This window comes from Mandrillus leucophaeus, unplaced genomic scaffold (assembly GCF_000951045.1).
Source record: "Mandrillus leucophaeus isolate KB7577 unplaced genomic scaffold, Mleu.le_1.0 Scaffold264, whole genome shotgun sequence".
Lineage (NCBI taxonomy): Eukaryota > Metazoa > Chordata > Mammalia > Primates > Cercopithecidae > Mandrillus > Mandrillus leucophaeus.
Genome location: NW_012102743.1, coordinates 1,334,686 through 1,360,797, shown reverse-complemented (window position 1 = coordinate 1,360,797; position 26,112 = coordinate 1,334,686). Strand labels below are relative to the sequence as shown.

The following is a 26,112-nucleotide window of genomic DNA, read 5'->3' as shown; positions in this document are numbered from 1 at the left end:
GTTTCACTGTGTTAGCCAGGATGGTCTCGATCTCCTGACCTCGTGATCCGCCCATCTCGGCCTCCTAAAGTGCTGGGATTACAGGCTTGAGCCACCAACCCCTGCCAAGAGGACTATTTTTTAACCGTGGAACTATTGACATCTTGGGCCAGATACTTTTTTTTGTTGGGGTGCGGGGCTGTCCTGTGCATTATAGGATATTTATTGACATCCCTGGCTTTTCCCCACTAGATGCCAGTCTGCCATCTCCAAGTCTTGACACTTAAAAATGTCTCCAGACATTGCCAGGTGTCCCTAAGAAGCAAATACAGCCCCTGGTTAAGAACCACTGGTAAGGGAAGATTTGGAATTACCTGATGTGTTGATCATGTTTATTAATGACCATTACTAAAATTCCCTTATTTTCTGTATTTTTTTCCCTCAAATATCTACCTTCTTTCATTTTAATTTCTCAGTCCCTTTTGTCTCTTTCATCTCATTTAGTCTAAGATAATTTTTATTGGTCTTTCTCTTATATTTTCATTTCTCCCATTTTCATGACTTTGTAGTTTGCTTGTTTCATTTTACTTTTACTGTGTTTTTCTGGCATACTCTGGTTTTCCCATATTCTTTACTAGCAGTCTGTATATGTTGCTTGTATGCACTGTCTGTATATACTGTCTGTATGCACAGTCTGTATGCTGAGTGCACAGTCTATATGCTGTAGGCACTGTCTGTAAGCTGTATGCACTGTCTGTATGCAGTCTGTATGCTGTGTGCACTGTCTGTATGCGCAATCTATAATGCTCTGTCTGTATGTACTGTCTGTATGTTGTATGCACTGTGTATGCACAGTCTGTGCTGTATTCACTGTCTCTATGCATAGTCTGTATGCTGTATGCACTGTCTGCACAGTCTCTATATTTTGTACAGTCTGTGTGCATAGTCTGTATGTTGTATGCACTGTCTGTATGCATAATCTGTATGCTGTATGCACTGTTTGTATGCACAGTCTTTATGCTGTATGCACTCTCTATATGCACAATGTCTATGTTGTACACACAATCTGTATGCATAGTTTCTAGACTGTATGCACTGTCTGTATGCACAGTCTCTGTGTTGTATATATAGTATGTATGCTGTATGCATTGTCTGTATGCATAACCTGTATGCCGTATGCATTGTCTGTATGCATAGTTTGTATGCTGTTTGCATTGTCTGTATGTGCTTCCCTTTAGTCTCTTCATCAGCAGCGTGTTACCTCCTAATTCTGTTTTGGTCTGATAGGTAATTCCATATGGATGGGGTCATGGACCATAAATCCTCATCTCCCTTTATGTGTGTATGTGTGTGTGTGTTTGTATGTTACACTGCCATGTAGCATCTTCCTAATGGTTTGCATATTCTTTGCCATTCCCTATGTGCATATTGCCCTTGAGTACTCTCCAAGGGGAAGAGGGTTTCTGCATCAAATTATAGCTGACATTTTAATTTACTTGAATGCCTATCCTGCTTTTGGAATAGCATTCACCCATCCTTCTCAACAACTTGCAGGCAGGTGGAGTACAATTGATCACTTGAATTTTGTGGAGAAGAACTGACCCTGGCAGCCTGAAGTTGACCACTGCATCTTCCTCCTGCATCCCTGTTTCCTCTTCTGCTTTTCCTTACTCCTGATTATAAAACTAAGGACCCTCAACACAGGGAAACGGGTTAGATTGTGTTGGACTTGACTTCTGTGGGAAACTTTTTGTGGCCTATTGGGGGTTCCTTTCTGTGAGGTCCAAAGCCCTTTTCTTAACTGGAAAGGGCCTTGTGTTCTGCCAGATCCTCCCACCCTCTCCGCAGGTCAAATAATGGATTTAGTAGAAATATGGAAAAGTTTAGTCCCTCTGTGCGCCAAAACTTGCCACTAGGAAGGCAGCAGTGTAAACAGTATGTGACTAATTCTTTCTTTTAAAGAAAGCAGTTTTATGCGATTGTTTCCCTTTGCTTACAAAGATACAGAGGTTTCCGCAGATTCAAGTCTTCAGATGGTGAGCCAGACCCCAGCCTCTGGCCTGTTTCTCTTGTTCTTTCTTTTCTGTGTGTCACTAGTATCTCCCCATCACATAATATGCAGTCATATTTTGGCTCCTACCGTTCCTAACACCACACTGTTGATTTCTCTGGCCCTTGTTCGTTTAGATTAGTGACCTTCAACCAAACCCAGCGGCCTTTCCGGATTTCTTATTCCTTTGGTTTTCTGCAGCAATTTGCAGGTGATCCTCTCCCACTTCCTCCTAGAAACTTGCTTCCACTTACCGTTTTTGAACTGACTTGATTCTTATTTTTCTCCTCTTCTGACTTTTTTGTCCTCCTATATTCTCTTTATGTCCCTACCATTAAGTGTGAGTGTCCTCCAGGACCGTGTGGCTCCCTGTTGTTTTTCCTGCAACATTTTTGCATTTGAAGATGTTGGCCTCTCCTAGAATGTCACTATCCTAAACTCAGAGGCTTTTCCTAACCTCTCCTTAGAGATCCACCCCACATTTCTGTTTCTAAACTGGCATAATCATTCTTGCCCTCTCATAGAGTGGCCCTTTCTTCTGACAGACGTGACTCGGCACACCTCATCGCACTTACTTTTCCCCTCGGCTTTGAACCAAAAATATCCTTCCAGTGGGCTTGAAACCTGCAAATTGCTGGACTCCTTCCCTGGCTGTCCCCACCCCTTTGCTCATTTGATCCTCAAGTCCTATTAGTTCTTATAGTTATCTCCATATGGCCCCGTCTCCATTTATTCACTTTAGATGTTGTCTAAAATGTCTTGCTCTAGTAAATGAAGACTTAGCTTATTTACTTCACCCCCCGTCCCCCAGCCTTCTTCCCAAAGTCATTATAGGCACACTGGGAAATACTGAGGGTTCACATCCAGACCATCGCAAGAAAGTGAGTATCCCAATAAAGCAAGTCACATGTATATTTTGGTTTCCAAGTACATGTAAAAGTTATGTTTACACTATACCTTAGTCCGTTAAGTATATAATAGCATTATGTCTTTAAAAAGTACATTAATTGTTTAAAATTGAAATTAATTTTTAAATTAAAATTTAAAAATATCTTATTGCTCGAAAATGCTCATGATCCTCTGAGCCTTCAAATCATATGTGATCTTTTTGCTGGTAGAAAGTCTTTTTTTTTTTTTTGCGACAGAGTCTCACTCTGTTGCCCAGGCTGGAGTGCAGTGGCATGATCTGAGCATAATTCTCAAGAGCCCTAGGATTTTGGGAATGGTAAATGAGCACTGGCTTCAACTTAAAGTCATCAGCCACCAACTAAAGTCAGCCTGTCCTTTGAAGCTTTGAAGTCAGGCATTGACTTCTCCTCCCTTGCTTGAGTTGGGGAAAACAATTGTCTTCATATATAGGCTTTCAATTGAGATAACACTGTTCAGCCCTACATCTCATTTTCACCCCTTACTTGGCTTAAGTATTCCTAACCTTTCTGTGGTCCCCTGCGATGACTGCTTCCTGTGTGTCTGTACTCTTTCACAGTGATTCCTGACCAGTGCCCTTGAACTACCGGGTTGTAACCTATTAGGGAACTCATGAAGTCATGAAATACATGTAGTGACTCAAGATTATATGAAAAGAATAGCTTAGAAGAGAACATATCAGGGTGCCCTGCAGATCGTAAGGGTAAACCCTGTTTTGTAAAATTTATTTTAGTTATGCCAAAACACAGACATATATGTAGATATGGATTGGCTCTCCTTGTAAAATGTACTTTTTACTGTGGGTTGAGGTGAAAGAAGTTAGAAAAATATTTTTTAAGGCCATGGCTTGCTCCACCCTATTACAACAGTCAGTGTTTCTTGGTGCATGTTGACTCTCTTACAGATTTGTTGAAATGTCTCTTGTGTGTTTATTAATGGATGATATGAAACGTATTTATTAACCTGTGTAGAACAGGTCTGGATCCATCAGAAGGGATGCTGGAGCAGAGACCCTGAGTTCTCCAGCTCTGTCAAAGGTTAACTCTTTATTTATAGGATTGAGGAGATGTCTTAGGGGGCCCAGTGGATGGGACAGGGAGATCCATCAGTGGGAGGGGCACTTAGGGCATTGGGATAGTAGCGCTTCATCAGTACAGAGTATTTAAATATTTTAAACCACTAATGTGGCTGTACTATTGCATAATAGCTAGATATCAACCCTGGATTTATATCTTTTTAATTTCTTACCTGAAACTTTAAGGATATCTTTGGAGGAAGGGGAAATATATGGGTGCCCCTGCCAACCAGTTTGAACCAGAATCTCTGCAGTTTGTAATCTAATTTTCTCTTTTAAATTTAGTCCCCCATTTTAAAAAATTACGGTTACATTGCTATAACTAATTTGATGTTCACTGGTGATAGTAAAGCTTTTCTTTTTCTGAAGAAGAGGGAAGGGAGGAGGAAATCCCAATTTAAGTGGAGAGAGACTTTTTCCTGAAATACTCAGGGTAACAGAGAAGGAAAGGAAGAAGTAAAGAGAATATATATTTGTAAGACTGCAAGGTGGTGTGAAGTGGAAATAACTGTGAATAATGAAATTAGAGGAAAAAGTGGACACCAACCATGAAGGAGAAGGTGAAGAAGAGAGCGTAGGGTGGTGATTTCACATAATGCTTGTAGGATGAGTAATGGGACAGTTTCCTCTACTTGCTTCAGCAGGGGTCCTGTCCATGGCCTTGCTTCTGTCTCTGTGGGGCTGTGGGGCAGAGGGGCATTAGCCTGTGGGGTACCTGTGCACGCACGCCTGTCATGGGGGGAGGCAGGAGAAGGTAAGGGAGTGGGGACAGCTGTGTGTAGCTCCATATTTGCAATGTGTTTGTAACTTGAGGAATATGTAGACAGTAGTGGCACTTAACTACTGATTTCCTTAAGTTAGTGATGGCTGAGGGCTGTTACTTAAGTTCTAGACCTAGTACAGCTTGGTTTTACCTTGTTTGTTTATTACCTTTCTGTTACATTCAGGGAAAAAAGGCCCGTCCACATGTATGCTTTCAGCTTATTTCTTGTCCTCTGCTTCCTTGATTCAGAGGGGAGACAAGAGACAACCTCAAGTAGAAGGCGGACCCCATACTTTTACCTTTCTGGCTGTGGTTGGGGTATGAATTAGGTGCAGTAGCCCAAGGTCTCCTGGAAAGCTGGGTTTTCCTTTCCTGAATAGGAGCTAGCCTGTACATCTCTCAGTGGGTCAGAGTAGCATGGTGACAGGGTGGCAACGTGGCCAGAGGACAAGTTGCTTCTGAGATGCGGAGGATTCCTGTTTCCAAGAGGCTGATAGAAGAGACTTGTGGTTCTTATCAGTCACTACCAGATGTGTCCAGCTGTTTCACTTGCTGCTCTATCCCAACCAAACACACTTAATGTTCAAAACAACACTTACATCATCAAAACAAAAGTGTTCGCAATGTTAAACCTCAGGCTTTTAGTAATTTAGTCATTAGTCTGGTGACAAAGGGAGTGCCCTTGCATGGTACTGCATCTGGGAAAATCCAGGCCCAAAATAGATGTTCCAGGCTCTCCTGAAACGACAGGATTTTAAGGGGTAGATCCAGATTACTGACTAAGAGGGAAGCACCCTAATTCTAGCCTCTTCTATTCCTTTATCTCATGGATGCCTTGTCCCATGGAATAGCTCATTCACCAGCTCCAATGAGAACGAATCCAATAGAGTGAGACTATTGACGTTTCTTTTGCTGCTTTTGATATGAGACATTGTATCACCATACAATGTTTTGGGTGGCTTGACAATTTGCCTTTTGCACTAACTGCCATGGCATCATTTCTTCCCCTTGTGCAGATAGTCAGTCCCTCCTTAGGGTCAGTGTTTTGGGTCAGATTGCATTACAGAGCATGTTCCTTTCTAAAGGCTCAGCTTGCTGCAAAAATGCACTGTCCTAACCATTTCAGTAGCAATTTTGCATATTCTGGAATTAGTTGGTATATCTTCTTTATATTTTTCATTCCTCTTCCTCAGGGAATAACTGAATCTGGGCAGAGGCTTATTTTAAAATATGAATTAGATGTGGTAGAAGAGAACTGTCACAGAAAACAAGGGTTGGACCAGGAGGATGAGCACATAGTAATCATGTTCAGAAGTTCCCAGAAGTCTTGACTCGTGCTATTAAAAAGATAATGAGAGTATAATTATAACACATTTAACTCAAATAGTATGATTTATATCATTATGAGACACAGCATAAAAAATTGTTTCCCTAAAGCGGCATCGTAATTTATATTTCAAAAGGGAATTAAAATTATTATTCTTTTAGCTTGCATTTGTTCAGATTTTTACAATCACTGTTTTTCTCAGCTCGGGGTCGCAGAGATTCTACAGTACAGATTAGGTAACTGAGGCTTAAAGAGATTAACCAGCTAACCTTTAGTGGTAGGCAGAGTTAGAAGGTCCCACTGGATCATACAGGCTTTAATTGTTTATGATGGATTTTGCTTAACTAATCAAGGTGGGGATTTCTTGCATAATTCCCTTCCTGTACTTTCTTCCCTATTTTCCCCTTTCCCATTTCCAGTGCTGCACTCTTATGAAATATATACCTGTCTGTGTAAACATCTTTGTCTTTTTTCCCTTTTTAGAGATGGGGTCTTACTCTTGTCGTCCAGGCCGGAGTGCAGCGGTGCAGTCATAGTTCACTCCAGTCTCAAACTCCTGGGCTCAAGCGATCATCCCATCTCAACCTCCTGAGTAGCTAGGACCACAGTCATGCACCATCTTTTTCTTAAATATAAATGCCATGTTTTTGTGTGAAGGCTTATGGCAATTGTGCTCTGAATCCTCTGGTAAAAGTTATCTGTGATGACCTATTTATCATTACGCTTCTTAACTAGACAGGCAGGATCTTTTTTGTGAAGGACGCTTCTGAGGGTAAGCCGTCATTTACCTCCTTGTATGTCATGAGTGGTCAGTGACAATATTTGAAGGGAAAAAAAAAGAGCCTTGCTTTGAATTGATGCTCCTTTCTACATTTAACTCGTTTCTTATCCTTTCCTTATTAGCTGACTTTTAAAAGTCCATTATATAATTCCTTCTCTTTATTTTGTTTCTTCCCAGAGTGACTCCCCTTTCCTCCCAGAGCGTGATGATTCACCATAGCCAGACCCAGGAATATGTGCTCAAGCCCAAGTACTTTCCAGCCCAGAAGGGGATTTCGGGAGAGCAGTCCACTGAAGGTTCTTTCCCTTTAAGATATGTGCAGGATCAAGTTGCGGCACCTTTTCAGCGTGAGTATAGTGTTATCAACCATTTTCCTAAGTTACGGTATCAGAGATAGGAAACGCTTTGTTCAGTGTAGACGGCTTTAATGTGTCACAGTAGATAAAATTCGAGAGTCACTAAAAATCCACATTGGTTCCTAAAACAACTAGACAGCAGAAATTTAGCATGGTTTCCTTCTTCTGAGGAAAAGCAGCTTTTCTTGGATTTTGGAAATGAATCTGAAGTGACCTGCCTGTCATTCTGTTTCTGCAAGATGGCTTCATGTCTAACATATTTGCTCTAATTTTGGGTCCAGTCATATGTCTGACATGTTTACACTGATGAAATATTTTCTTTAGTAAGCTAGCCAGGACTCGTGCCTTGTGAAACGTCTGAAATGTCCTGCATGGCTCTCTGAGGTTCTCCTACAGTGGATATTTTTACATTATAAGGCTCACCTAGTTTTTAGTGTATCAAGCAGCTGGCGTGGCAGATTTCTCTGAATTTGTAAAGCACTATTGTATCAGTGGCCAGCTTGGTTAATATCTCGCTATGTGGGAAGCTCAAGGACAAGGCCTGGCTCAAAGGGTGGGGAATGTGATGATTTGTGGTTTAGGTATTACAGAGTGTCTGCTGGCAGCATCTGGAGAAAACGTTCTGGAGTGAGGCGCAGCCCATCCAAAGGCGAGAGCTAGACACATACTCTCGTTCCAGCGGCTTCCTGCCCTGTCACATGTTGACTGATTGCCTGCACCATAGGTAGTGAAAGAGAATGCCAGTTGTGAGGTGGAAAAGGACCATCTTTCACCACTGGGAACAGTATGAAGAGTTGAGATACAGTTTTTACTACTGTTTGGCACTTGTGAAGTCCATATGCGTTGTGGCTTTGGTTCCCTACACCCACTCCACCTCCCCGTTTCTGTACTGAATCTAAAATGATTGACTCTTCCCTCAGAATTGGTCATTTAACAGAAAGAGTATCTAACAGCAGGTTTGTACATCCACTTTTTGTCTTTTGAGAAAGTCCTGCTCAGTGACCGGTGGCTACTCCCATCTCAGCCTCCTAAGTAGCTAGGACTACAGTCATGCACCATCTTTTTCTTAAATATAAATGCCATGTTTTTGTGTGAAGGCTTATGACAGTTGTGCTCTGAATCCTCTGATAAAAGTTACCTGTGATGACCTATTTATCATTACGCTTCTTAACTAGACAGGCAGGATCTTTTTCGTGAAGGATGCTTCTGAGGGTAAGCCGTCATTTATCTCTTTAAATAAATAAATTAAAATTCATTTAAATAAATTAATTAAGTAAAAGATGTACTTCTTCTTTCCTTGGGGTTTTATATAGATGACAATTTTCTAAAAAACAGCTCCCAAATCAGAGTGTGATGGGAGGAGAGGTGGGTTTTTTGTTTTTTTGTTTTTTTTTTTTTTTGAGGCGGAGTCTTGCTCTGTCGCCCAGGCTGAAGTGCAGTGGCGTGATCTCGGCTCAGTGCAAGCTCCGCCTTCCGGGTTCACGCTATTCTTCTGCCTCAGCCTCCCGAGTAGCTGGGACTACAGGCGCCGCCACCACGCCCGGCTAATTTTTTGTATTTTTAGTAGAGGTGGGGTTTCATGGTGTTAGCCAGGATGGTCTCGATCTCCTGACCTTGTGATCTGCTCGCCTCGGCCTCCCAAAGTGCTGGGATTACAGGCGTGAGCTACCGCACCTATCCGGGAAGAGAGTTTTTAAAGTTTATGATCATACTGATAAAAGAAGAGAATTCTGAATTATCTGGAGGTATCAGGAAAAGATGGTTAGAGAACACTGGTATTAAGACTAGAGACTAGACTGTGGTTTTGATTTGTTTTCTATAATTTGTTATTGGAATGAAAATTCCCACTCTGTGTGTATTCCCACACTCATGTGTATATATGTATTTTAAACTCTCAAATCTTAGTTGAACTGTGTTCTGAAAGATGAGATTATATTTTAGAAGACTGTGAAGATAAGTTTCTTATCTGTTCTGTCCATAACTTTCCCACTCATCCTGTTTAAATATATTTTCTACACAGTAGGGAGCTAGTAAAAGAATGTGGACTAATGTGTATTATCATAGTGATAGTGTTCTCTGCTTAAACCCCCTAAAAGATGGCTGTTGTTCAAAAAGCTCAGGAATTAACTGAAAGAGTTAAGCATGTGGGAAAGGCAAGAAGGGAGATGTGGCTATTTTTGCTGAGGCCATAGCTCTACCGAGAGCTGGAGGGCTAGTTGGAAAGTTTTTAAAAGAGGTAATTTGGCAGGACCATGAAGGATACTGAAATAGCAAAATGGAGTAAGAACCACAGAAGATGATTAAAACTGGAAAGGAGGTACAAGTAGTAGGAAGGACCTAAACATACTGTGTCTCTGCATACTTCCATTCTGTGGTAGGTAAAAGAGGAGGCTCCAAGGAAGCCTTACATGGAACAGAAAGGAAGGAAAAGTTAGTCAGAGAAGTCTGAGGAAAAGCAGCTTTTAGCATCTTCATTTTCATATTTACAGAAGGGATCAAATGCAAACAGATTAATTTCTTATTGTGCTGAAAGATTTGAAGGTCAAACAGAAACTGACAGTTGTGATTCTTTAGAAAAACAGAAGATGCTAAGATGGTTTGAGCATGATGTATCTTGGAGTGAAATTGAAGGAGTGAGGTATGTCATAGTAGTCCACTGCCATTACTTTTGAGAAGCTACTAGAACTAGAGAAGACATTTAGGTTGGCAATAACAAGTGTTATCTTCTCCCTTTAAAAGTGATTAAACAGGGGGTCTACAGTAATTACCAGTTGGTATGTTTAATATTGATATATTACAAGAGCAATAATAATAATGCATACCTTGAGCTCCAAGCACTGTGCAACTTTTAGCTCATAATAGGAGGAAACAGTAGTCTACAAGCCCAAGGGAATAAGGATTTGCTCTCGACACTTGGTAAGAGAAAAAGAACAATTGTTTTGAATAAGCAGGAAAGAGATGAGGATGGAGGCAATGGATTAAGTAAAGTAAAATACATTAATGTGTCAAACGTAGCACTCTCCAGCGAAAACATTATAGATAGAGAGAAACTAACCAAGTTGCTAGTGAGGTGCTTTCTTTTGGGAGGGATGACTATTTTATGGATTTTGCCAGAGTTTCGATAATGCAATTCACCATCCCTGTCCAATGTGTACACACCGCTTTTCCTAATTTGATTCTGTATATTTACCAGTCTTCTTAGTCACTTTCTAGGTAACTTGACATCCTGTGCTAAGTGTTCTCTGGTCTTTGGTAAAGGATATCTTTTTTTTTTCCAGCGTCTTTTCAAAGTTCATCCGTGTTGTAGCATATATCAGTATCTTATTCCTTTTTATGGCTGAGTAATACTCCCACATTGTATAGAGATGTATATCTCAGTTTGTTTATCCATTCATCAGTTGATGGACATTTGGGGTTGTTCCCACACTCTTGGCTATTATGAATAATGGGGTGCAGTGGCACGATCTCAGCTAACCACAACCTCTGCCTCCCAGTCTCAAGCAATTCTCCTGCCTCAGCCTCCCAAGTAGCTGGGATTACAGGTGTGCACCACTACTGCCCAGCTAGTTTTTGTATTTTTGGTAGAGACAGGGTTTCACCATGTTGGCCAGGCTGGTTGGCCACACCTGACCTCAAGTGATCCGCCCACCTCGGCCTCCCAAGGTGTTGGGATTACAGGCGTGAGCCACTGTACCCAGCCGGTAAGGGATATTTCTAGTGATAAATTAATAACTTTTAGTGTTCTGCTTTATTTGTTGGCCTTAAAATAATTTAATTTGCATCAGTATCATCTAGAGCAGGGATTGGCAAACTTTTAGGGAATACTTTAGACTTTGTGAGACAATAGGCAAATTGAGGATCTTAGGTAGATATTTATATAGCTATTTAAAATGTATCTATTAAACATGTAAATATCGTTCTTACCTCTCATGTTATAGGAGATCAGGTGGCTGGATTTGGCTCATGGGCTACAGTTTGCCAGTTTTTGATCTAGAGACTCACAGTCTCTCATTCCACTGAAAACATCTAGATATTGGACCTGATTGATTGGTGCCTGGAACATGACAAAAGCTGCCCAAGAGGCCGTGCCTCTAGCAGCTGTCCTTCATTCTCAGTGTCCCCACCAACCCACCCTCCAGAGCATGACAATTCTCAGATATGTTCCCACTTAGTTTGAAGGCACCCAGAAAAGCATGAACTACCAGGAAACCGCTTGTGTTAGATAAGTCTCGTTTCTTTTAATTTTAGAATGACAGACCACACAGCAATTGGGAAAGGAATGGGATGTTACTCCTGGTTGCTTATAGAAAACTTTTTGGTATTGGTAGAAATATTTTTATGGGATGAACCAGTACCAGCCATATCACAACACAGTATCACATTAAGATACTGCATGAGTTTCTCAAAAAAGTTAAATATAGAAGTATATAACCCAGCAATTCCACACCTAGCTATATATCCAAAAGAACTGAAAACATATGTTCGCACAAAAACTTGTACATGAATGTTCATAGCAACATTACTTGTAATAGCCGAGAGAGTGGGAACAACCCCAAATGTCCATCAACTGATGAATGGATAAACAAACTGAGCTATATATCTCTATACAGTGTAGGAGTATTACTCAGCCATAAAAAGGAATAAGATATTGATAGATGCTACAACATGGATGAACTTTGAAAACAAGCTGAGTGAAAGAATCCAGACTACATGCTATATGAGTCCATTTCTGTAAGATGTCCAGAGTAGGCAAATCCACAGACACAGAAAGAAGATTAGCGGTTGCCAGGGACAGGGGAGAGTGGGAATAGGGAATAGTTATTTATAGGTAAGAGGTTTCTTTTGGGGCGGTGAAAATGTTCTGGAATTAGGTTGTCATGCTGGTTGCACAACCTGAAAATACTAAAAAAAAAAAAAAACCCAACAAACTTAATTATACACTTAAGGGTGAATTCTGTGGCATGTGAATCATATCTCAATTTAAAATAACAAATATTTATGAAAAATTATTGCCAAGTAAGTAGTTATGAGACTCAGTTTCAGCTCCAAGGAATTGAGCTCATAAGCTCTCAGAAGTCTTAAGGGTGGTATGGGGTAGGGGTGGGGTCTGCTTTATACAGTGTTTTCATTGGTGACTTGTAGGAAAGAATTCCGTATGTAAACCAAATTATATTATGTTTAGTATAGTGTGTATATATATATATTTTTTAACCCAGAGGAAGAAAATGGAAATGACATAACATTTGGAAGACCATCTTATAAAAATGGTCAGTCAAGATTAGAATAGCACATGTTCAGGAGCAAACCCAAGTAACACACACAAAAAGAGATTAGTTTGACACAACCTGCTAGAAAAAGTCCTTGAGGGTATAGTAAGTGTCTACATCATACTGTGGGCTGTCGTAGTAAAAATGATATGGAATGTTTTATAATATTAAAGCCAGCAAATAATATTTTAAGTACAGTCTATGGTGGAAGGACGTATTTATCATCATAGTTATAAGACACCGAAGGACTTACTAAGATAGATTGTAGGGCTACTTATAAAGGAGATCTTTAGGATGAGCAGCAATGGCCATGTAACTGACATGGTTCCCTAGACGACTGGTTTCCAGACTGTGCAAAGAAGATCTAAAAGATTAGAGAAGCTCCAATTTAAGCATTCGCCTCTTTAGTCCCTTTTCTACTACATCACTTTAATATTTGGAATGATTTAGAAATTTGAACTTCTCCAAATTGGATTTCTCATTGCTTATTCCAGTTGTTGTTCTCTCAAGATGGGCTTAGGTTTTAAATAGGATACTTATATTTCAAAGTCATCTGAAGTTTTAGTTATTTAAATTCAACAAAGCAGAAATGTAAAATTTTAGCAGTGGCAGATGTCATGTTTTAAAGAGTAACTTCTTAAAGGTCTTTAAACAGATATAGCTCAGGCTCTTAAAAAATTTGCCAGTTTATCTCCTGATGTGCTAACGTGGGGGAGAAAGAGAGAGAGAGAGAAATGACTGGCATTTGCAAACACATAGTACTGTTAAATTGCAAAAAAAGAAAAAAAAAAGAAAAGTGAGGACAAGCCCACTGTTTACTTAAAGTGTTAAATAATTTCAGGAAAGGCAGATGTCATGTTTTATACAGTAACTTCTTAAAAATCTTTAAATAGATATAACTCAGGCTCTTAAATTGCCTAGTTGGCCTCTGATGTGCTATTGTAGGGGAGAGAGAGAGAGAAATGACTGGCATTTCCAAACACATAGTACCATTAAATTGCAAAAAAAAAGGAAAGGAAAAATGAGGTCAAGCCCACTTTTTACTTAAAGTGTTACACCTAACCTTTTTTGTTTAAATAAGAAACCATAGAAGTGAAGAAGCACACACAGGGTCCCTATTGGGTGACTTCTGACAGAAGAAAATGTAATTCCCACCCGTGCTGGCACCACGGGAGACGTCTTAACCCTGAGTTCTGGTCTGTGCTGCCCTCTCTCAGTCTTTGCAACAGGCTAGGGCAGCTTGACTTCCAGCCATCAATCATGGGCTGACTGAAATCTGGCACCTCCATTTGAAGATAGAACAGCTCCCCAGGTCTCCTGAGCTCTGGTCTGAGACAGATGCAGAGAGTCTGTTGTTCTCGTAGCAGCAGCTTTGTGGCCTGAACTCCTGAATCCCAGTTCTGGCCTGATCGCAGTCCATAGTTCCACACTAAGAGAAGTATGGATGCTTTGGACATACAAGGCCTCTTCTTTTTACTTTTATTAATACTGTGGTTGAATGTCTTGCCTGTAGCATTAGCCTTCAGGCTTCAGTTCAGACTGACATTAAGAAGCATGGCAAGTTATGAAAACATCTCAGGGTTTGAGGATAAATGGTTTTGTCTCCCCTTGAAAAAGGAAGTTCATGTGTCTGGAGCGAAGATTCTTTATGGTTGCAGTCTGATACCACAAAGAGGTTACCAGTAAGATTGTCTGGGTCTTCCTGGTTGCCCTGAGTGAGAGAGCAGAGTGGTTTGGCAGAGACTTAGAGGAGACATTCAAGATTTTTGCTTTGGTAAAACAAAGCTGAATGTTAGGAGATAGGCAGTATTTAACATGGACAGATCTGCCTATGCCAGCCACTTCAGGGAGGTGGGCAAGAACATTGCTTAAAGGCTCTGGATGCCTAGTGCCAGTTACCGAATGCTCATGGGAGGTGTCCCTGGTATAGTTGAGAGCACCCATTATGGGATAGATGCTGCAGAAGATGGGAAAATCCTTGGGGTGGCAACTGGATAAAGGCAAATATAGTAAGTATAGATGAGGGGAATTGGAGCAGCATTTTTATGCATGGGATGAATTGCAACCTGGAGATCTTCAGAGGAGGAGCCATTTGAAAATGCTGTTGAGGAAGAGTCTGGTCCTGAGAACTGCTGTAGCCTTAATGTGGATGTTGAAGTTTAGGATATGGATGGTAATCACACTCATGTGAAGAGAGAACAGAAGCAGCAGCAGGAGAAATCTAGGATGTGGGCAACTCTGCTCCTCTGAGACATCCTTGCTGACAGGTCCTGACAGATTGATTGGGAGCCTTATAGGGCAGAGCTTTCCAGATGGACCAAGTGGGTCCTTGGGAGAGAAGACTTCCAGAGAACACGTTCTGCAGCATTGAAAGCCCTCCCTGCATGGAGACTACCTTTAACTTGTGTGCAAAAAAAAACAAAAACAAAAACGTGTCTTTGGGATTGGCTTACACCAACCCAGTGGGTACTAAAAGGCCGTGGAAGTTGGACCAGCCATAAATGACCTTACAAGAGCTGATGAAAACCAACAAAAACTGCTTAAGCATTTAAGATGAGTATTAGGTGTGAAAACAAACTGTTTTAAAGAAGGAATAATGATAAAGCTTTGTGCTTTTTTTCCTTGCAAAATCAGCAAGTTCCTTAAGCTGCTTGTCCCATACACAATTCTGTGTGGGACTCAGGAACCGTGAGCCAGTTTCCCAGCTGTATGACCATGTGGATGTTAGTACTAAAGATTCCTGAAAGAAAGACATCTACTTTTCACTGATGTATGGCAAATTTTTTGGTCTGAAAGCCTAGACAGTAAAACAACATTATAACTGTGTACAGACTGACACCTGAGAAGGCATTCTGGTGAATGTGGATGAACAGGGTTCTGCTGAGCTGGTATCCTTGGGAATCCAGATTTCATTCAAGGACAGGATATGATCTATTGCAAAGAAAAGTTCATGAGCAGTCTTGCTATGCATGTTATCCTGGGTTAGGGCGTGGAGGGGAGGATGGTGTATCTGAGAGCTATTTGGTAACATCCCAGTTCAGGGAAGCCGTACGAACATGATTATTCTCTTTGCCCCCTGATAGGCCACATGAAGTTTAAGATGACTGTGAAACAGTAGATATGGATTGGTTATAAACACTTCCAAGAAGCTCATCCAGCAATATGAAAACAGCAAAGAAGAAAAACCTTCTAGGGTGAAGGACCACGTAGTTTAAATTCCTTGATGAGCAGCCTTCACTGCCAGAGAAAGGTTTTAATTCCAAGGGCCCAAGAGTTTATAAGAAACAAGCAAATTCAAGGACATTTATGGGTGTTGAGACTGATTTTAAGAAATCAATACTGTATGGCTCCAGAATATTCTGGAGTCAGACTGATTTTTTTTTCCCTAGGGAAAAGTAATACAAATGAATTTATTGTTTGCATGTGGGGAAACTAAAGCAAAGAAAAAGAAAAGAGATGGTGCCTCCTCAGCCTTAGGATATCTTTGCCAGAAATTGAGGGTTTTAGTAGATTTTACTTTTGGATTGGGAAAGAGTTGTGAGGAAATTAATCATTATTAGAATAGAAATTATAGTTTTGATTCAAAATAAAATAGGCCCATGCAAAATACTGCTCATGAGATGTTTCCCAGGGACTTAAAGTAGAATGCTTTGTCTTCTCATGAATTAGATTCCTTATAGAAGAGTCCTCTTAATGTTGAAAATGACTGCATTGGAGTAAGTCCATCCCCACTTTGACATAAGGATCCATAAATACCTTTCTTTCTTTCTTTTTTTTGAGATGGAGTCTCGCTCTGTCTCCCAGGCTGGAGTGTAGAGGCGAGATCTCGGCTCACTGCAAGCTCCACCTCCCGGGTTCACGCCATTCTCCTGCTTCAGCCTCCGGAGTAGCTGGGACTGTAGGCGCCCACCACTATGCCCAGCTCATTTTTTTGTATTTTTAGTAGAGATGGGGTTTCACCGTGTTAGCCAGGATGGTCTGGATCTCCTGACCTCGTGATCCACCTGCCTCAGCCTCCCAAAGTGCTGGAATTACAGGCGAGAGCACTGTGCCCGGCCCATAAATACCTTTCTTACGTTTTTATATGTGACATTTCTTAAAAATGGCTTTGTGTTATTTTCTGTGATTTTAGTTCTGCATTGTTTGTTTTTTAATATCTCCTGAATATTAACCCTACTCTGGCTGCCCTAATTTCTTTTTGTTCCCATACAAAGGAGGTAGAAGTTAATACATGACTGGAGAACAACTTTCTTTCCTAAGAGGTAATTGCAATATGGTTATATTAATTCTTCTGACAAGCAAACTTTAAACCAAGAAATACGTACGTGTATATATGTATGATGGCTGTGTGTATATATACACACATATATCCAATCAAGTATATATGTGTGTATTTTTTTAACTTTTAGGTTTAGAGGTACATGTGAAAGTGTGTTACCTAGGTAAACACGCGTCATGGGTGTTTGTCGTACAGATTATTTCATCACCCAGGTATTAAGCCCAGTATAATAGTTATCTTTTCTGCTCTTTTCCCTCCTTTCACCCTCCCAGTTCAAGTAGACCCCAGGGTCTGTTGTTCCCTTCTTTGTGTTCATAAGTTCTTATCATTTAGCTCCCACTTACAAGTGAGAACATGTGGTATTGGGTTTTCTGTTCCTGCATAGTTTGCTAAGGATAATAGCCTCCAGCTCCATCCATGTTTCTGCAGGAGACATGATCTCATTCTTTTTTATGGCTGCATAGTATTTCATGGCATATATGTACCATATTTTCTTTATCCAGTCTGTTGTTGATGAGCATTTAGGATGATTCCATGTCTTTGCTATTGCGAATAGTGCTGCAATGAACATTCATTCACGTGCATGTGTCTTTAAGGTAGAATGATTTCCTCTGGGTATATATCCAGTAATGGGATTGCTGGGTTGAATGGTAGTTCTGCTTTTAGCTCTTTGAGGAATTGCCAAACTGCTTTCCACAATGATTGAACTAATTTCTACTCCCACCAACAGTATTTTATGTGTATTTTTTAAAGTAATTTTTTTTGCAATTAAATGTCATCTTTATTAAGCAAAGTACTATGCTATTAAAAGACTACAGAACCTCTTTAGTACGTGGTTGACTACTCAGACTTACATGCAATTTCTTAATACTTAGCATGGTATGCAAGTTGGGAAAAATAATGCCCAAATCTCTCCCTGAGTAAATATAATTTGCATGGAGCTGACTTTGGTGATTATCATCGGTATTTCTCATTAGATCCACTTTCTGACACTTTTAAATACATTTTCTTTTCTTTTAGTTCTGTTGGAAAACTTTCTAATTAGTCTGATTTTCTTCAGTGGAAATAAATTTTGTAAAGTCTTTTTTTTTTTTTTTTTTAGTTTCTTACATTATCCATAAAGGAAGCTCCATTAAGAAAAATTCTTGTAGCCCTAACTGCGCTTCACAAGTTTGCTTTTCCAAGGTTCTAGCTTTTTTTTTCCTTATTGAATGAAAATATTTTAAATATGCAGTGTTTTGTGAAAAACATCGTAATTATTTGAAAGTCCTTATATCCTATAAACAGATTTAGAAAGCTTTAGTGAGAGAAAGAAAAGCATCCGGAGAGCAGGTGAGAGGGCGGTGGTCGTGCCTGTGTTGATGGCCTCTGGGCTTCTTGTGTGGGATTGAGTGCTCTTCCCTAACAAGGCCTGGAAGCACAGGCACCCGGCAGCTGGGCTCCTTGTTTAACCAACACCCCTTAATGGCTACAGGTGCATCTCATGAGTGCAACTGCTTGACTGAGATCCAGCAGAAACCAAGAGCTCTTCCTCCCACGCTTTCAGCTTACATTCCATGGAGGAGCTGGCTGGAGCATGCATCTGCTTTACTTTAGAAGGTTACAGTGTAATCCTCCCCCAAACAAAATCTTTTGATTTATATTTTTTTTCCTTTATTCATCAGTCAAAAATACTGTACTGACCTTTTGTGATTCAGTTAGGTACATGCTTTCTGGTCCAAAGAGTTTTTGTTTGTTTTGGTTTTGGTTACTGTGGAAATTTAATGAAAATGAAGGAATATTTAAATGCACTTTAGTTTGTCTTTATAGAAGAGAAAAGGTGGTGGATATAGTTTTGTTAAGAATGATTCTCTGACTGATTTGACTTTCTCCGAGAATATTATTCATCCGAGAATAAATAATAAACATGGTAGATTGTATAATATATGCATAGTTCTTTCTAGTTCTTCCACCACCCGCTCTCCATCTTGCCATGGCTTTCTGTGGGGATCGTGGATTTTGCTAGTCCCTTTAACGCCGGGCTTGACCATGTGACTTGCTTTGACCAATCGAGTGTGGGTGGAACGAATCTATGGGTTCTGAGTGGGAACTTCAAGAGGATTTGCGTGTTTCCTCTCTTCCTTCTTCTACCATGAATCTACCATGAGAAAGGCATATGCATCCGGTCTGCTGCATGCCAATTCCCTTGAAATCTGTTGTTTTTCCGAAATTACCATTTCAGCAGGGCATATTTACTTTTTAAAACAATCTGGACAAATCAATCATTAGTCTTAGAGCAGATGATAACTATTGTAATCAGACAGGCTGCCTTTCGGTACAAGCGATGTTATGGGTGACCTCACCTTCTGGCCACAGTAGACTGGAAAACAGGTAGGCACTTGACTCAAGTAAAGCCAATCTGAGGTGGCAGCTGCCTGTAAGGTGGCGTGGCAGAGGCGCTTTCCCAAACAGGAATGATGTTGACGAAATTAGATTAATCAGAATCTCTCTTAAGGAATTCGTAAGTTAGAATTGAACAGTAAGTAACTGGAATGGAAATATAATACCGAAAAGAAGCAGAAGTAGCCAGAGAAGTAGCCAATCCTACCATGTTAATGTTGGGTACAAGAATGAAGTTCAACAGCATTTCTGAAGGGAGGTGGGCATGGGCAGCATATAATGGGGTTGCTACCAGTGCTGTGGATTCTGAACATCTTTTCAGTTACTCAGCTGTGTCTTAGCCTCCATGAGGTTTGGCTTATATGGTCAGCTGGTTCTGGGTTCTGAGTTCTCTTTTCTGTCTCCTTCTTGCTGTACCCAAGGGCACTTGAACATCCTGTTGCTCGAGATAATGTGCACCCTCTTGTTGTTTTGTAGGCAAGAGACCTCAGCTAGTACAAGTTCTATTTCTACGCTGCTGTGTAACAGCTGCGTGTCCTGATTAGGCACAGCACCAAAGCTTGACTTCTAGAGAGGGAAAACCCAGCTGCTCAGCTTTTCCTCACTCCCTTTATAGCTCTTAGTCCTATCCCCATTCACTTCTAAGCAAGCTTGGCACATGGAAAGAGGAGTGGGTGGGTCAGTTCCATCAGTTCCCTGAGACCTCTGCAACACTTGGAGAATTGTTCTGCCTGGCCTGTGGGTTACTAGGACCTTGATGGTATTGCCATATTTATGTCTCAGCTTCCATTGGAATTTTTAACAGAAGCCTTCTCAGGTCTGGGGGATTCTTTCCCACGTGGAATGGAGAATGTCTAGCTTCAGTTAGTGAAGGTGGATTGGGAAACTTTTTCAGTAAGATTCCTGGGATCCCATCATGCCTTCTGTTCATTCATCTTTTTTTTTGGTATGGGTTTTCTGGCAACCGCAGTGCGGTATGTGTGTAAGTACATAGCAGGCATGCTCTGCCATGTCTTGAACGTGGAAATCTAGCAAAATTAGATGCCTCTCTTTGAAGGGGTTTTTCAAAGAATATTAATGGAGAAAGTGATTCATGTTGTTTCTTGTCAGAGATCCCAGTTTCCAAACCACACCTTAATATACCTTAAGAACATATACTCTAAGCAAGAAAATACAAACAAATGTGCTGAAGATACTGTAAATTGAAGATCAGGTAGTTAGGAAATTTGGACATAGGCTCCTTTGTCTCAGCAAAGACACGAGGTAAGTTCCACCCTCCTCCTCCTCATCTATTTAGCACTTTCTGCATGCCAACCATGGTACTAAGCACTTTATATGCATTAATTAAATATTATAATACTTGCATATTACTTGACTACTCCTTAAAATGTATTCCTTAAGTTAGGAACTGAAAAATGAGTTTAAAATTACAGAAATCAATCTTTTTCTTTGAAAAAAAGTGCCACTTTAGCCATTTGTGTAAGTTATCTTTAGGCGAGTGCAAAGTCAAATGTGACTATATTTTAGATATTTTAAAATTATATTATATGTAAGACTTCTAACACAATAACATGTTTTAAAAATTTGTTATGTAACTATAGAGCTGCTAACAAGAGTTGTTTAGCTTAACAAAAATTACTCAAATGCGGCCAGGCACAGTGGCTCATGCCTGTAATCCTAGCACTTTAGGAGGCTAAGGCAGGCAGATCACTTGAGGTCAGGAGTTTGAGACCAGCCTGGCTGACATGGTGAAACCCCCATCTCTACTAAAAATACAAAAGTTAGCCGGGCATGGTGGTGCATGTCTATAATCCCAGCTACTTGGGAGGCTGAGGCAGGAGAATCACTTGAACCCAGAAGGTGGAGGTTGCAGTGAGCCGAGATTGTGCCACTGCACTCCAGCCTGGGTGACAGAGCAAGACTCCGTCTCAAAAAAAAAAAAAAACCAAATTATTCAGATGCAGAGTAAACCTTTCTAATCAGTGGGTTCCTACAGCTGGTTGACGTTCATTAGGATCCCTGTCAAACAAAGTCAGATTGTGAGGTGGTATCTGGAAATGACGGTGGAACCAAAGTCCACAGTAGAATCTTGCGTTATTCTAGAGTGTTTAATAATAGTTATGATCTGAAAGCAAATATCCCAAGATGAAAATTTTCCTAGATTTAGAAGTGGTTATATATTTTGCTCTATAGTATATCATGGTTTAAGTGTCACTACTGGTTTGAGCTTTTCTAACAGTTGCTCCGGTTAAAACTGACCACATGTAAGGATTTTTTCTTTGATTTGCATAGAATTTTACAGCCTATAAATGATATCCATACAAATTATTTCACATGGCCCCTGCCACAGTCTTGTGAGGTAGATAGGTTGGATGGCATTATTCTGAGTGTCTTTTTATGCGCTCTGGATTCAGCATCCTAAAAGGTAGAGCGTGTGGATGGTTTTATTGTATTCTTTCCCTTTGAACTTCTTATTGTCAGTTTCTTTGTCTTACAGATAAAGATCTTAAGACTTGTTCTGTAGGACTGTTGTGAGAATGAAGTGAGATGAAGTCGATATAAGATATCTAGCATACTGCAGAACACATAACATAGGTGCTCAATCTATGTTTGTTTCTCTCTCCCCCATCCTAATTTCCCAAGCGTGTAGCATTCACTTTCCTAAGTGTCATATATTTTTCATAGTAATGCTCATTACAAGTATAGGAGAGGCATTGGGGTATATTGAGGAAAGAAAGAACAAGGGCTTGCATTAAAATCCCAACTTCACTGTTTCCTAACAGAACAACCATGGTCAAGCTTCTGATGAACATCTCTGTGGTTTCCTTGTTGGCAAAATGGGTGTGATTGCAGCTTACATGATTGTCGTGTGTATTTGCTCTCTGTAGCCTAGTAGGCACTCAGTCCTTGTTTCTCTAGTCTGCCATTCATGTAGACAGTGCTTTTGTGCGTTTAGAAAGGTCCATAATTTCTGTTGTTCTCAGAATCTGGGCAAAAAGAAAAGCAGAAGGGAAGAGGAACGTGTTTTGTGTGTGTGTATGTTTATGTTAGTTATCAATTGTTGCATAAAAATTACTCCAAACTGTAGTGGTTTAAAGCCATAAACATTACCTTAAGAGTTTCTGTGGTTCAGGAATTTAGAGGGACCTCAGTTGGTTGGTTCTGGCTCAGTTTCTTTCATGAAATTCCAGCCAGGATATTAGTAAGAACTGCAGTTATCTGAAGGCTTGACTGGGCTTAGAAGATACTTTCAAGGTGGTTCACTCATGTGACTGTTGGCAGGAGACTTCAGTTCTTTGCCCCATGAGTGAGTCTCACCTTAGACTGCTTGACTATTCTCATGGCTTGGGAGTTGGCTTCCCCCAGAGTGAGTGATCCGACAGAGACAGACCAAGACAGAAGCCACAGTGTCTTTTATGATGTAGTCTCCGAAGTTGCAAAGCATCATTCCATTTTTATTCTGTTATTTATTTATTTTTTAGAAATAGGGTCTTGCTATGTTGCCAGTGTTAGTCTGGATCTCCTGAACTCAAGCAATCCTCCCGCCTCAGCCTCCCAAAGTGCAGGGATTACAGGCATTAGCCACCATGTCTGGTTTGTTCTTAGACAAGATTCACAAAAACCAGCCTATGTCCAAGGGGAGATTAGGCTTTTAGATTTCACCTCTTAAAGAGAGAAATATCAGGGAATTTGTGGACATATTTTAAAACCATCACAGTGTTTAACAGAAGAGGCACTCTTTTAATGAAAGTCAAAGGAAACGAGGAAGCTGAAAATGGTCAACCTAAAAAGAATTAGCTGACAGCTAGAAAATTTACAGTGTACAATTATACATCAGTAATTTGTTTATTGGCAACTGATCGTTTTTCAGTTTTATTTATCACATAATACTGGAGCATAGCTAGATATATATGATTTTGAGAAAAGGATATTGAGGCTGAAATCTTTCCTAATGATGAGCTCTATTGAGTTTGGCAGTAGTCCCGAGGGGGGAGTAGTTGGGGCCATTGGATGCAGTCATTTAAAAACTGAGCCAGAGAGAAGTTTGTACTGGGAAAAAACAAAAAATGAAGTAAATGACAGAGTCAGTATTCTGCAAGCTTGGATTCCCTGATACTCTAATTCTAAATTAATTTAGAGATTTTAAAATGCCGATTTTCTATATAACTGCTTCAACAGATTTTTGTCTCCATTGAATCCATCAAACTTGAGAGTTGTTTTGGCCATTGCAAAAATGTTCATATCTTTGACTTCTTTGGTGATTCTTAAAATATAATGCATTCAAGTTATAATTTTATTTTTGTTTGCTCTGGATTTTTATTGCTTGCATGAAAGAATTGGGATCCCTTAGAGGCACATCAAGATATCTACTTCTGGCCTGGCAGCTCCAGTGACTCAGAATGTGTGTTCAGGGCCCAGGAGGTTTTGGTTTTCTTTTCTGCCTTGTCTTTTGACTCTTTTTTTTTTTTTTTTCTCTTAAGCAGAATTTAAATTTCCTGAAGTGTAATAAGTCATTTCCTTCACTATGTCTGCCTTGGTGTCCGAAGAAAATTCCCAAGCCCTCTTTACAAAGGTGGTAGAAGCCTGAGGCATTCAACTCCTTTAAAGTTTTGTGACTTCCAGCTATTAGTTGTTTGAGTAAAAGTCATTTCTCTGCCCTTCCCATTGTCTGCCCTTCCTGTTGCTTTCCCTTCCCATTGTCCGTCTTCCCGTGGATTCTAAGCCTCAGTTCATACAGGCCTCTTCATTTCCAACCCCTTTATTCCATTCCCATGACACTCCCCTCTTACCACATTCTCTCTTCCAGTCCTAAAAAGAGAATCACCAGGTGGGACATTTGTTATAGATAGAAAAGGAGGATAAGAATACAGACTGTTTTCTTTGGCCTGACTGAGGCCAAAGGAAGGTGGGAAAAGTGGAGAAATATCCATAGAAGTGTCTGCAAAGAGTCAAGAGAAAATGGAGGGTTGAAACATTTGGTTGTGCCTAGGTCAGTGAAAATCGTGGAGGGAAGGAGTATTTTAGTTGAGTCAAAAGGATGTAATGTGGGAAGGAAGAGGAAAAGGTTTTTAGGGAAAGGAAACTGCGTGAGTGAGGTGTCTGAGTGGGGACATGTGGACAATGTGGCCTGGCTCAGGCCCTGGCTTTACATGGAGATGTGATGGGAGGCAAGGTTAGGTTGGACCTAGGTAGGAAAGGGTCTTACTTTCCTTTCAGGGAGTTAGATTTTGTTGGAAATAATTTGTCATAACAAATATATAGGATTCTAATTTTCAAAGTGTGTGGTAGAGATAATTTGGGATCCTTGAGAAGAATGGCCCCCTGTTTAGCTTATGAGTAAGCCATCAAATGTGTTCCTTGGTAAACAAATAGTCCAGCAGATATCTATCATTTAGTCAAGCTTGCTTCTCCACATACAGATAGGTGTTATTTATAGAAATGGTCAAATGCCTCCATTTACTTGCTCTTTGAAAAACAACAAATGTAGGGATAAATAAAACCTAACTGTGGTTCCAAAATTAAGGGACAGAAAATTTGAGTCATGTGAAGCATATGTAATCCACTGTTGTTGTAAAGAGCCTATGCAAACTAGGCAGATTGCATGCATAGTAGAGATGGAGGACAGGTAAGTGTGTTGATTGCGCTGCTCCTTGTTCTGTTTACAGAGAGCAGTAAAGTCAGTCTTCTTGTCAGTTGCACGTCTGCACATCCGGGTCCTCTAGCCACATGGCCATGGTGTGGAATTTAAAGCTGTGCTGCTGCAAAGACTGGCATAGAATCTTTGAGGGAGGTAGCTATTTTTCATTTCTGAAAAAATGTATCTTTTAAATGGTTTCCCCCTTGGGAGACAGACTCTTAGAGTAACATCTTGAACCGTGATGTCTTTCACTCTCCCCAGTTCCCCAAAACCCAGGGCAAACTCATTGAACCCTCGCCAAGTGTGGCTCCCATGATTGTCAGGATTCTAGACTGTGGCTGTGGATTACATTCTCAATTCAGAATTGGGAGATTGGGTACAATGAGCTCTCGCTACTCCTTTCTTTGTTCCTCTTTTTATGAACGGATTCACGACCTTTCTTCTTGGAGGATGTGTTTCTTCAACTCTCAGTCACAGCATTTCAAATACTACTATCCGTTCTGGATGGGGCAACACTAGTAGGTTCTCTTAATATTCAGAATTAGGAGCAGAGGAGGGATTTCCAGATGTGTTCTAGATGAGGGATTTCCAGATATGTTCTAGACCGGGTGAGTTTTAAAAGTCATTTTGAAAGAGACATCTGGAACAGCCTGGAACAGAGACACCTGGAACAGACACCGGAAACAGCCTGGTATGACTCTGGGGCCAGTGATTGGGAAAAGAAAATACAGTTGGTAATAAAAGTGGAGAACGAGGAAAACAAATCCATGGCTTTTTGACATTCTCATGGTCTGTCCTTTTTATAAAATGTTTTTTTTTTTTTAACATCATAGACCCTGAAGGGGTTCAACTGTCCAGGCATACTTCTTCAGTTTAGGGATGTGGAACACCCATAAAAGTTCAGGACAGACTCTGGACTGCAGTCCAGGGACAGAGGCGACAGCACTTGCTGAAGGCATTCCAGTAACCAGAGGCAGCAACAGGGCACCTCAGTTTTAGTGGCCTCAGAACCACACCAGGCTGTCCCACGGTGTCTCTTTCAAAAATTAAATATCTTACACAGATTTTATCTATAAAGTTAGAAGTTTCCATCATGTGTCAAGATGATTCTTGCATAATATGTTGTGAAATTTTAGTAGCAAAGAATTTTCTGTTTTTCTTTTCAAAAGTACATGAGAAACTGCTATTTCCTGTTGCTTATTCAGTGATTCTCTTTAGCATATTTAATTAAAAGTGGTTTTAATACCGGGCGCGGTGGCTCAAGCCTGTAATCCCAGCACTTTGGGAGGCC

General features: G+C 40.4%; 1 protein-coding gene across 1 annotated transcript in view; it reads left to right on the top strand.

Annotated features, from left to right (window-relative positions):
* LTBP1 (latent transforming growth factor beta binding protein 1) overlaps window positions 1-26,112 on the top strand; it is a 398,449-nt gene that overhangs the window by 93,195 nt on the left and 279,142 nt on the right. Inside the window, exon 2 of the mRNA XM_011984230.1 lies at window positions 7,080-7,249. Coding sequence (XP_011839620.1) covers window positions 7,080-7,249 — 170 coding nt within the window. The remainder of the gene's footprint in view (window positions 1-7,079; window positions 7,250-26,112) is intronic.